Genomic DNA, 13,520 nt, shown 5'->3' on the forward strand with positions numbered 1-13,520 from the left:
GTCAGCATCCCTGTTTGGGTTAGAGATCATGTTTGACACAATGAGAGGGCATTGTTTTCAGCACTGTGTACAACTCCATGTTCTTCCACTGTGTAGCTAATGTATTCACTCGCTCAGACTGTCATGTTTGTCTCATCATTATGAGAACAAAATGGTTTTTCCTGTCTTGACCGATCCCTACAGACAGAGACGGGGATTCTCTGCTGGAGAGTAAGCTAAATTTAGAGCCAAAAAGTGTTGTGTGCTGTCAGACGTCTCATACGCGGCAACTTAATGAAAACACGTCTGGCTATATGAGTCTGTGTGGCTGCTCTGCCAACTCTGTCCCGTCTCTCACCGCTCTGTTGTGGGTGTGTTTGTTAGAGATCCACTTGTCTGAATATATTACATTTCTTCATCCTTTTCTTCCCTCGGCGTAATGTCATTTTTTCATTAGCCTAGTCAAGCACAGTTGCACTTTTCCTTTTTTTTCTCTCACATGGTGCTAATGGGTAGCTAGCATCTGCTCCATCCTTTAAATTTACTGTTTTAGGATAAATTATATCCACCCCCCCCTAACGTTTATCTCCTCTGGAAACAGCATGTTGCTAGTTAGAATAATTAGTCTCCCCTTGCTCTCCACTTCTATCAAAAGGCAAATGGAGGTCACTTTGAGATGAATCTCATCTTTTTCAGGAAGGGAGGCAGGCGGCAATTGAAGTAAGACTTAAGGCTGCGGTTGCACTGCTGCTAAAACAAATGCTGTCTCTTTATTCCTCTGTACTGTTAAATTTTGCAGTGGAGTTATGCTAGTGCTGAACATTTGGGAGCCAGCGGGGCTTGTTGAGAGCATGAATAAAAGAGTTCCTGGGGTGGAGTGGTGCAGGATCCTGCTGCGCCAGATTTAGATCGGGAACAGAGGGGAACAGGAGGGAGGATGGGGGGGGGGGGGTAGTGAAAGAGGGCAGAAAGAGCTGCTGCTTGGACCTCAGACCATCTGTACTGAGTGTCACAAGTCATAATATCCTTCTCACTCTCTGAATTTAGCAAATTGTTCAGGACAATCTGTGTGACGTAACTGTACTCAGATTTGATATCTCTGTGTGTATGTGTAACCAAACCCTCCCCTCCCCTCCCCTCCCCTCCCCTCCCCCTTTTTTTTTTTTTTTTGCAGACCTGGCCCTTGTTCAATAGTTAATGTCATCAACTAAGCATGCCGCGTCAGCTGAGCTATGTGAGGGGGGGGGGCTTGTGTTATGGAGGTGTGTTGATTTTTTTCTGGCGGGCTGTTTTGTGACCTGTCGGCATGTGTGTTTGTGTGTGTTGATGTTCCAGCTGAACTCTCCAATGAACTCGGTCAGCAGTACGGAGGACATTAAGCCCCCGCTGGGCCTCAACGGTGTGATGAAGGTGCCAGCCCAGCCCTCAGGCACAGCCCTGTCCATGACAAAACACATCTGCGCCATCTGTGGTGACCGCTCCTCAGGTGAGTGACGGCAGACTGGGATCAGCACCCTGTGGAACACAAAACACACACAGGTTTTTCACGCACTGATCAATTTGGAGATTTTGGGCTATTTTTCTTCCTTAACATGTATTCACTCAGAAAAGTCAAAAGAAATGGTAGAAAATCCACATTAAGTTTTTATTTTACTTCATTTTGTCTCTTTTGTTGGTAGATTTCTCCTAAATTCACCAAAAGTGAACAGCTACTGTGACATACTGTCCCTGTTGCCTGTTGTCTGACCCATGTCATGTCAGGTATCATTGTAAAGCTCTCTCTCTCCTGAACAATGATGTGGCTCCAAAAACTGTCACCTCCTCCGTATCCGCAACCAATCGTAAAGTATGGTTTACATGAACAATCTATGGAATTTTACAGTCTTTAAAGGCCGTTTTCTCAAAATGAGATTTTCCTCAGACTCTGCTCACTTCAGCAGCACTTAGAGACACCAAACCTTCCAGATTTATTCCTCCTTTATACCTAAAAACATGCAAAATTGGATTTTTCAGGGCTGGTGAAAGTGTTTTCTCATTTACAGAGTGATAAAAAGAGAAATCCAAAATCCCCTCTGTAAAAACTTCTGACTCTAATATGTCAACAAAATAAAACAAGGATTTTGAAAGGCGCTTTATCCATTTTTCAGATTTCAGTTCTGGAAATATAAATTAGTGCATATTTCATCAGATATTGCCTCATTTACATATTTAAACATAAGATTTGACAAAACTTGTAATATAAAACATATTTGTCTTAATGTAAGTGATAAACTTGGTAAGTTTCATGGTGATATCTGTTATTTAAAATGTTTACCCTATTCACCTGTAGTGTCTCCCCTTAATGTAAGGTTTATCAACTATATCAACATTAGTAAGAGTTAATTATCATGGTTGAATTGGTTGGAAATTGCAGTTTGAAAATGCACATGAATCAAACTTAAGCCAAGGGAACTTTGTGTATAATTAAGGGAAGAATTGTGGGAGGCCACTGATCTGGGAAGTTGTATAAAAATAATATCTCTGCAGCTGAGATTACACGATACTCCATCACCAAATGGAAAAAAAAATAAAATAAGACTACCCAGAGTATTACTAAAACTAGTGTTCTGACCGCACTGGGAAACCTCCAAAGAAGATCCAAAGATGAACTATGCTCGGAGAACAAGCCCCATGGGCCGCTTTGGCAGAACTACATACTGCAGCGTCTTGCAGTGGGAGATCTTTCCTGGAAGGACAACAGTCGGTGAATTCTTCACAAATCTGGGCTAAATGGCAGCGAGGCCAGAGAGGAGCCACTCCTGACAAAAATGCACGCGAGCACATGCAGCTTAAAAGCGCATGAAATTATGAGGCAATACGGTCTGATGAAACCAAACCTCAATTCAACTTGGACTGAAATAGAGAAGCGCTGTGTCTTCAGGGAAACCAGACGCAAACCATCACTCATCGTCTCATAGCGTCCCTCCCTACCATGGAACACGGTGCCACCAGCATTGGCGTGGTGTGGGTGTGTGTTTATCCATTTATTTATTTATTTATTTGTTTCTGCAGCTGTGTCTCCTCTTAGTAAATAAATACTGGCAGATTTAGAGAACAAACTGTGGTTACACAACAGCTGATAGCACAAATGCTGCCACATCACATAGCCTACCGGAGGGCCTTTAGATCAGGAAATAAAGATATATTTAGCAGCGTTGAGTGTTTTGTTGTGTGAATTAAAACACTGACACAGTAAACCCTTTCAAACCTTTTTCCTGCCCAACTGGGCCTTACATGATGTAAAACCAGCAAAAACGCATTAAAAGCAGCAAAATATCCATCCACATAATGTTGTTATTTGAAAGTGGAATAAACCCACTACATTTAATATTACCGTACTCTACTTTTGTGCTGATACTGCTGATGCAGATTTTATGTTGCCAGTTGTCACAGTTTTTCCATCCAAATTGCTGCTTTACCTTCGAAAAAGTTGGAAAAGTTGTTCCCACACTCTCAAGTAGTTTCTCAAGTAGCTGTGACAGAGGTGGCATTATTAGTGTTCTGCCCTGGACGGTTTGTGACCTTTTCGAACACCACATTCTCACCAGAGGGCTCTTCTAATCAGGGCTATCATTTTGGTCAAGAACAAGCTCAACCACTTTAACCACTAGAACATGTAGCCTATGGCTAACTGTTAGCCCAAAGCTAATGACTAACATGGTCTTCTTTGCAGTTGCCTATCTTTTTTTTCTCACATAGTTAACAAATAAGCCTGTGTTGAAATGTTTTTATGTGGACAAGCTTGAGAGGTTTTTCTGCCCCAGGAAGAAGCTTAGCTGGATATGTAATTCATTCGACACTTTGAGTGTCATCCTGCGTCATCAGTCCTACATAGACCCATGGGGGAGAAAAAACAATATTTAATAGCAAGTCATGCTTCATTCAACTTGGAGGCTTTATGTATTCAGAGTGCTGAGAAAGACTTGGTTTACTGGAGAATGCAAATGGACTTCATCTGTCATTAATAAAGAGAAGGAGCTGTTAGGAATGGGGGGTAAGACCACATTATGTGAGAACAGTGCTGTAATGCAATTTGCCTTCAGTGTGCCTCTCATTTCTTCCCCGACCACCTCAGCGTAACCTCAAAATACACACTGCTCATTTTAATGTTTAACAGTTCTTTAGCTACCTTAGAAGCAGGTGGTTGTCTAGAATCAGTGAAAAGGTTTCTGTCCTCAGATCGTTCTAGAAAAATAAACCTCGATGTCATCGAGAAGCAGATAAGTTCCACTATCAGACTCTGCTCCTTCCACCAAACCTGATACGCTCATGTGTCAATCAGACAAAAAGTCAAATTTGACTGTTTAATATGAAGTTTATAGTTCTTACTGGATGAAGCAACTCTCTCCCTCTCCCTCTCCCTCTCTCTCTCTCTCTCTCCCCCACAGGTAAACACTATGGGGTGTACAGCTGTGAGGGCTGCAAAGGGTTTTTCAAAAGGACTGTGCGCAAAGATCTGACCTACACCTGTCGCGATAACAAGGACTGTGTCATCGACAAACGCCAGAGGAACCGCTGCCAGTACTGCCGCTACCAGAAGTGTTTAGCCATGGGCATGAAGAGAGAAGGTACAGCACATACCGTTGAGGATAAAGTCCAACTTACCCATTTCCTCAAATCTGTACTAATCCACACAGATACATATTAAGACACTAATAGACATGTTTAAAGCTGTCACACACATCATGAACATGTATTTAAATGTGTTAAGTATATTTCATATATTATATTTCATGAACATGTTGAACGCCTGCATAATAATTGATAATGACCTATTTTTCAGAGGGTGTCATATGCCCAGCACAGCCAGTTAAATCACATAATCTCATTCCCTTTTTAGTGCACTTTCTCTGGTATTATACTGACAAGACTGTCCAGACTGACTTCACTTGGCCGTATACTCCAAACTAATCCAATCTGATTTGGTGTGTGGTTCTCAACCTGCTGTGGATCAGACGCTCTGAGCAGACGCCAGTATACTCCCTGTTACTATAGGAGCATTCATTTAAAAGTGTTAACGTCAGATAGAGGCATGGGAAAAGCTTGTAAGTCAAAGAATTTGGTAATGACAACAAAATATAGTGCTTTCTCTAGCAAACCCACAACTTCATATTGTTTAATTTAAACTACAAAGGTAAGATCGAGTTGCAAAAGAAAGAAATACAGCACTCAAGATACAGTTTGACTTTTACGGTGGATGTTTGAGTCTCCTCTTACCTGCCTGTGTCAAACCTTGCAGAGGCAGTGGCTGCTGGGATTCTGCTCTACATCATGCTGTGCATCGCAGCCATAAGCTTGGCCGTATTAAAAATGTTCTGTTTCGCACTCTACGTTTGGGGAAATAATGCATTCAGCTGTTGCAGCCCCAGGAACTCAGCATTACTGGTTGTGGAAACAGAGCGAGGGTTTGTGAGAACAGGCAGTCCTGAGGGAGATCACTGATGTAGACTGGAGTAATAAAAACACAACCACGGAGCTGTGTGAAGCTCTGCTCCCCATGCATCCTCTGGATGTCACCATACGTGCTCTTAATAATTAGCATCAACCTCAGAGTTTATGTGGAACAGCCTGCCGAGTCATTGAGCACCAGCTTGTTTTCACAAACACAAGGTTTATGTGCTTAATTTGCACGATACGCAAGGCTCAAAATTTGATCAAAATACTAAAATTGGATAATGGCTTGTAATTGCACGGCACAGTGAAAATGTGCACTGCATTCCTCAAATTACAGACTTCTAATGGAATGCACATACTGCTCCTGTCCTGTTTAGATGGATACAGGGATTTAATCAGCCGTACAGAGAGCCACAGATGGTCCGTGTGGTTGCGGAGGAGAGACTGTTGATCAAACTTTCCCTTTGAAATTATATTTTTAAATGTTTATGTGTATTTTGTTAAGGGGTTAAATATAACCAGGCTAATATGTGAATGTCTCTTATGGTCTGTATCAGTGCACCTCCTCTACAGCACACAGCACAACTGACAAATCACAAGCTGAGTGTTACTTTCTGATGCTGCTTTGGACAGGCTCCTGGCAACAACATTTCATGTTTAATGTCTCCTCCTTAAAGCTTTAAGTCCACATCCAGATGTGGACAGAATGTGTATTCAAGATCCAACAGTCACACTTAAATGATTCCACCCCCAGCATAGATGCAGCCCTGTCCTCTTTTAGTAGAAACTGTAAAATATAAAAAGAAATTAAAGTAACATGTACATGGTTACATTTCACAGTTGGTTACATTTCACAGTTGTCAAACTGAAACTCATCCCAGCAACAACTGCAACTAATGTTATCTTCTACAGTTGTGACATTTAAAGCTGTGGTTTGTATTCTCAAGAAATACTAATCTCACCTTGTAAGTTACAAAATACTCATTTCAGTCATTAAGTTAGTCAAAGAAAACAAGTTTGAGCCTGATGACAAATACTGCCTGGCAGATTAGCTCATATTTCTCAACAGTTTAGTTTCTTCTATCTTATAATTAGTCATCCCAGTGGCAAAATAATTGTTAGATGAGTTATCTTGAAGCGTTTTTTAATCTAGCACTGACTGTTACCGCACAGTTGAATTCACAAGTCTCTCAACACAGAATCTTACCGCTCAGCTGACCACTCTGAATCAGCATCGTCGAGTTGTTTTATACCACACAAACGATTGCAGAGTAGGGGTGTAACGATACACATAAATCACGGTTCGGTATGTACCTCGGTTTTGAGGTCTCGGTTCGGTTCATTTTCGGTAAGAGAACAAAATGCAAAACATAAATTTGCTTGTTGTTTATTAGGAATTTTTCTAAACCAAATTTACATGTTTTAGTCAAATGTAATTATTTTACTCACCTACTAATGCTATGTTGTAGGTACATTCTGTCCCTGATACAAATAAACTTATTAAACTAAACCAAGCCATTATACAAAATATGAAAAAAATATAAAAGGCTACTGTTGTAAAGTGCTGCCTAATAAGTTCAATAAATTATTCTCAAAATAACAAAACATACAGCCTTACAATGATTTTTTTTTTCTTACATGTAAAGTGCAGCACTAACAGTTCGAGCCAGTGACGGACTGACCATAGGGCAATGTGGGCAAATGCCACAACGGCTGCCTAACGATGCAACCGTTCGGCCGCAAATAAATAAATAAATGAATGAATGAATGAATGAATGAATGAATGAATAACGCGGGTCATCACGACGGCACAGTGCGTAGTGTCAACACAGCAGCGACGTGCGCGGCGCCTGCTCTGGGCGCATCTGCAGCAGATCCACAGCTGCTGGAGCTTGTGCGCAACACAGACACAGAGAGAGACAGACAGACGGAGGGACGGACGGACAGAGGGACAGGCAGGCAGACAGACAGAGAGGAGATAGGAGCCACAGCCCCCACCTCCACCTCCACTCCTCCCACAAGCAGGAGGGTCTTCAAGCCTCTGTTTTCTCGCTAGCGGTAGCATTAGCAGTAGCATTAGCGATAGCCACGACGTAAACGGGCTGCACGTGTAGCTGCAGGCGGACTGTAAACACACACAACTTCTGTACCGAAACTCACTCGTTCACAGCGCTGTGCCGAACCGAACGCCCCGTACCGAATCGGTTCAATACAAATACATGTACCGTTACACCCCTATTGCAGAGTAATAACTTTGATGCAAAGAGGTTGTCAAACCAAACACAACAGTTTGAGCCGGTGACTGACTGATGAAGTAGAGACAGTTTAAATCAGCGCCAGATGTTGCAGCGTTATAAGCAGCTTTACCTGTCCATCAGACATGTGCAGTCTGTTTGTCATATTCAAGGTCTTTTTTCCTCTGTTGATCTGGTTTTCAGGCTTATACGCACTCGTGGAAAGTTTTCCATGAACGACCAAGTTTTTCTCTGATCTGTGATTGGAGCACAGTCGGTGATGGATGTGGTTCAGGATTGGACAGTTTTATTAAAAACCTGAGCAGGTGTAAGTGTAAATCTTAGGTTTTTCTGACATCAGAGGTGCATTGCTCCACTGGATCACTACTAACACTTTCCTGGCTACTAGGAAATACATAGGAAAAGGGAAAAAATTATGAATAAGGCTCTAGCTGTCTATCTGCATTGAAACGGGGCACACTGCACCGTGCATGTAAAGACTGCAGCAGTTTCCTTCATACCTTCCCTTTTAATGGGTTGTTTGAATGATTGCATCCTCTTTATATTCCCACAGTCAATGAGATGGGCTCTTGAGAACCTCCATTGTTAAAAAGGGATGCTGCCGTTTGATGCCACACTCATCGCTCCCCAGTCTTTGAGAGTGACCCTGGATTGTAAATATTGAGTCGGCGAGTGTGTGATTCATGGCGGGGCTGTGTATTTAAACACGTCAGAGGAGAGATTACAGAGCAGATAGTCAAGTTGTGTGAGAGGTAGAGAGAGAAAAAAAAAAACTGTCAGTGAGGTGTGAATTTTAACACTCTATGGGGGTGTTAGGAATATTAGCACTCTCAGCAGTGCCATTAAGCAGTCTTTCGCACATTGAATAAATCAATCACTGCCTCTCGGAATTATGGTCAATGTGGTTACAGAATGTAGATGTACAGAACATAGATCATACACCGCTATGTGCATTACAGCCAGAGAAAACAAAGGTGTTAGCAGGTGTTAGCCAGGTGTGTGTGTGTGTGTGTGTGTGTGTGTGTGTGTGTGTGTGTGCAGGTGTGTTTGTTGGACATAGGCCTGCGTGAACAAGAAGAATACATGTCTTTTGGACAAATACATTTTGGTCGCTATTCTATCGGAGGCCAGTTTGTCTTGACCTTTACATGGCCTCCCCTCCCCTCTCTCTTGCTTTTATTTATATCATTGTTGGGCTCTTTACTCCTTTCAAGGATATTATCATTTACTGCCTTTCGCCTCACTCACAGCGCTGCCTAAGCCTCCCCCTGCACCCCGAGGGCTGCGGTTAGAGAACAAGGCAGCAGTAGCCCAAAAGGCTAAGCGAATCCACAGAAAAACAGGATTAAATGAATTTATGCTCTCCCAGTCAGGAGAGGAAAGAAGGAGGAGGAGAGAGAGAGAGAGGGGGGGGGGGGGGGATAAAGCTAACATGATTTCAGCCCTCCTCACCTCTCCCTGACTCCAACACAAGTATTCTACCCTTGGGCTGACCTCCACCACCAGACAGCAGTTCCTCTAAAGTGGGGCCCCTTTCCCTCTCCTCGTCTAATAACCCCCCCACCCCCCCTCCAACAAGACCACGGCCTCTCTGATTCAGGGCTTGGAAAAGAAACCAGAGTAGGGGAAACATGAGGAGACAGATCATTCTGCATACCCAGTATGTGTGATGTGTGTGTGTGTGTGTGGCTGGGTGGTTCTCCAGGTGCATATGAAAGCTTCCATGCTGACACTGAATTTCCAAAAACCCTCCATCACACAACACGTCGAGATGAAAACTTTTTATTAATCTACGCGCGGGAAGAGAAACTTGCACAAAGCAGTAGTCCTTTTTTTAATTTTTTTATTTTTTGGTGGTGGTGTCTTGAATTATGTAAATTATAGCCTGTTGAAAAAGACAAAACACATACACATGCATCTTTTCCATCCCAACGTGAGGGAGGGTGGGGGTGCGGTTTTTCTCTTCTTGCCTCGGCCACAGTGAGTCTCCATGTCTGCGCAGCACATAAACCATTTCCTGTGTTTCCTCCGCCAAGCCAATCAGGTGACAAAACCAACACAGTTCTGCTTCAATCAGTTTTTATACAAGACACGGAAAAAAATGTACGGGACAAAGTCTTTATTCATTTGCGGTCAGGCTTTTTTACTATGCCTCCACTCTGGCGACAACTGTGGCTGGAGGCACTGTGTTTTCAGGGTTTCTTTTCATCCCATCCATCCCACTCTAGTAAATGAGATATCTCTTGCACGCCTTGAGGAAATGTCTTCAAGTGTGGCATAAATATCCACTTGGACTAAAGGGAGGACTGATTAGATTTTAGTAGTGAAATGTGAAAGGTCAAGGTCACTGTGACCTCTTATCCATGCCGTTCTTTTGAAAGCAATGTTTCAGGGAATTTCATTACATCAGACACAAACATACACACAAGGCAAGGATGAGCTGATTGGAATTTGGTGGTTAAAGATAAAAGGTCACAGTTTTTTGGCTGTAATTCAAGAATATATGCTAATTATGACTAAAAATTGCGCAAATGTCTAAAAAAAAGGTCAACTTCACGGTGACATCATAATGTTCTGACCAAAAATACACTACAGCAGGACAGACATTGATTTAAAGTTGGCTGGTTGGCAGAGGAACACTACCACGAGGCAGTAATTCTAGTTTAAGCTGTTTGGGTGACCACACGTAATGTAATGAAGGAGTGACAGGCCCATACATTATTTATGCGTCTGTAAATGATTTGTGTATAAAATGGAGCCGGCTGTTTGTCATTGAACACTACATGAAAAACACATCTCTTTGATAAGGAAGCGGAGAGAAGTCCTTGAACATTTCCACGCTGCTGCGTCGTGCATAATGTAGGTCTAAGGTCCCAAATATATTCCATCTGCATTGTCAAAGCAATTATTGATGATTGAACTCTCTTGGATATGTTTACTGGCATAATACATACAGGGTCATGCACTATTCACTGGCTTACTAAGACACACAGACCGAAGCAGCCACTCGCGCGTGCAGACACTCGATACGTGCATGCACACACACACACACACACATGTGACGTACATGTGTGCGGATACAAACAAGGCCAAGTGGTGTGTTTGTTTTGCTACTGGTGATGTGTACCCGAATTCTCCTCACAAAATCAGCAAGAATTCAAGCGGTGACATATATGATTACATTTGTATTGCAGAACAGAATTTCACGCCATGTTCATCCAGTGTTATTTATTTTTCTTCAGAGTAGAAAATATAATCTGGTGTTGTGGGTCTCAGTGCACTTACCATTGTTTGAAATTGTTTCTAGAAAAAACAAAGTACTGCAAACTGTGAACAAGTGCGCACACACAGCTCTGACGTTTCTATTGTTTCGAGGAAACACAAGGATTATTGTTAAGTCTTCAGTCATTCTGTCGAGGATTTCTTTTAAAAATATGGAAGTGCGCATGGTTTCATTTAAAGTGGATTTCGAAGAAGATGAGCGCAGCATTGACATAAGCTGTCTCTCTATTCAGGGGCCACATCAGGGGTCAAACTGAAATGGTCCACGGTGGATTTTCACCAGCTGTGCCCGTCCTTACAGTTTGTGCCACAGAGCGAAGCTGCTGTTGTCTAGCAACCGGGACAACACAACTTTCTATCACCAAAAAAAAAATCCTGTAGTCTGAGCTGAGACCAAATACTGTTGGTTGCTTTCATTACCAGTGCACAGTGAGTTTTGGGATATGTTGGTTACCCAGGAGAGGAGGCTGCAGGGTTTTATTACTAACATGTTAATGAACAGAGCAACATTATTGTAATTGTCACTTACCACTAATCATTTGTTTATTTGTTTCAAGACAGACTTAACATCCATAACCACAATGATTAACTTGCTCAGTAACTGCAGCCACACAGTCTTAACAATCTTAAAGGGACATTGTGTAACTTCTCCTGTTATCTATTCACGAAAATCGATTATTTGGTTCAAAAGTATGTTTTTCATTCATCAGTAATCCCCCCATCAACAAAGTGAAGTGTTCCTTTCAGCTCTGAATGAGCCGTTCATATCATTCATATCTCCATGGAGCGGGTAAGCTCGGTGCTGCTGCCATGTGGTGTCTCCATGTTTTTACGTTCAGTGGCAGCGTGACGGTAGGAAACCACGGAAACTCAGCAGAGACACCGGAGCTGTCAGCTCAGGTGGAGGTGGCGTCTGTGAAAAGTCACCGTGGTAACGCAGTGAGGAGGAATGGAGCGTTACACTGATGCTGCATTCACCTGCAGTCGGGCAGACGGCCGTCGCTAACAAACCAGATGTCATTTTAGTCACAGAAGTCCAGAGAAATAATACCACATCGCCATGACAACATATTGTCACGTGTATTGTTTTGCCTCGTGCTGACGGACCACTTGTTTACATAGAGGCTTGTTTATGCCGTTACGTGCAGCGGCCATCTGCCCAATTTCACGTGAATGCAGCAAGAAAAATACGATTAAGTTGCTTGCAATATACAACCGCAATACTAGATGGGAGTAATTCCTACACAATGTACCTTTAAATCACACACACACACACACACACACACACACACACATCTTCATGAGCACATTAACAGTGTAAAAAACTAAACGAAAAAACAGCAGTAGTGACCGGAACCAGTTTTGTTACATGCAGCCGTTCAGGAGGAGCGCCAGCGAGCCAAGGAGAGAAGTGAGAGCGAGGTGGAGTCCACCAGCTGTGCCAACGAGGACATGCCCGTGGAGAAGATCCTGGAAGCAGAACAGGCGGTGGAACCCAAAACAGAGACCTACATCGAGACCAACCTTGGTGTGCCATCTAACTCGGTGAGTTGGTGTTTTTATTATGTTCCTTGGCAAACACTTACACACCGTGTCATTCTCCAGACTGTCATGACTTTGTGTAATGTCAATGCCCATTTACACACACGGATACACACAGTGGCTTATCTGTCTAAAATGACCCCGGTGGACAGTTTTGTTTTACTCCTGTAGCTCTTTGACAAACTGCCCACTATTCTCCATTTTCATTTATTTAAGTTGTAAACAGCTCAAACAGCATAGGTCACTTCAGAAATTGTCTGGAAATAATTTCACTGCTGTGACTGAGTCAGTATAAAAAGGTCTGTTTAAGTGCATAAAGCATATTTCACGCACAAGGCAGACTCAACGTGCTTCACAACAGGTATCCAGTAAAAACAGTGATATAAAAATCAATTAGAAATCAATCGAAGAGTGCAAGTGCAAGTAAACATGTATGCCATCTTTACCACATAGTCTACACACTTAAACTCACACATGTGCACCCACCCACACAACCACACATGGACACACGCACACACATAGTTCAACAGAATGCTGTTGAAAAAAGATTTTAATCTGCAGATGTTGTGTTGATTGTTGTTCCACTCTGTGTGAAAAATACTCTACATTTTCAGTTTTCCCCAATGAAGTGGTCATTTTAGGCCTTAAGGTAAAAAACAACACGTTTGAGGTGTCCAGGTAGAGAAAACAACTGGCTCTCTTTCATTATCACCTTTTTATTACGTCAGAGCGGCTCATTGTGAATTATTGCATATATGGTAGTGCACGTTTTTATGGTGTGCTGCATTTGGAAAACAGACACAAAGTAAGAAAGTAGAAGAAACAGAAAGATTTGAGTGTAAAATATACACTACTTCCTCTGTTTCTCTCTTTTACCATTTCCCAATAAACGCAGGGATCTGAAATGTGTCATTGAGGTCACAGAGACAGAAACAAGCTTTAACTTGTATGTTACAAGCGTCCTTAAAATGTTTACTAATACCAATCTGCAGTGTTGTATTATGCACATGATATGAAATAATCTATTGC

General features: G+C 42.4%; 1 protein-coding gene across 4 annotated transcripts in view; it reads left to right on the plus strand.

Moving 5' to 3' along the window:
* Positions 1-13,520, plus strand: part of rxraa (retinoid X receptor, alpha a) — a 111,712-nt gene that overhangs the window by 83,239 nt on the left and 14,953 nt on the right. For 2 of the 4 annotated variants that reach the window (XM_085793872.1, XM_085793871.1), the window contains exons 4-6: positions 1,315-1,465; positions 4,407-4,586; positions 12,310-12,494. In XM_085793872.1, coding sequence (XP_085649998.1) covers positions 1,315-1,465; positions 4,407-4,586; positions 12,310-12,494 — 516 coding nt within the window. The remainder of the gene's footprint in view (positions 1-1,314; positions 1,466-4,406; positions 4,587-12,309; positions 12,495-13,520) is intronic. The other 2 variants (XM_085793874.1, XM_085793873.1) reach the window with 1 other exon arrangement.

The sequence above is a fragment of the Trachurus japonicus genome, chromosome 12 (genome assembly GCF_045865225.1).
Source record: "Trachurus japonicus isolate A0001 chromosome 12, Traja_1.0".
Taxonomy (NCBI): domain Eukaryota; kingdom Metazoa; phylum Chordata; class Actinopteri; order Carangiformes; family Carangidae; genus Trachurus; species Trachurus japonicus.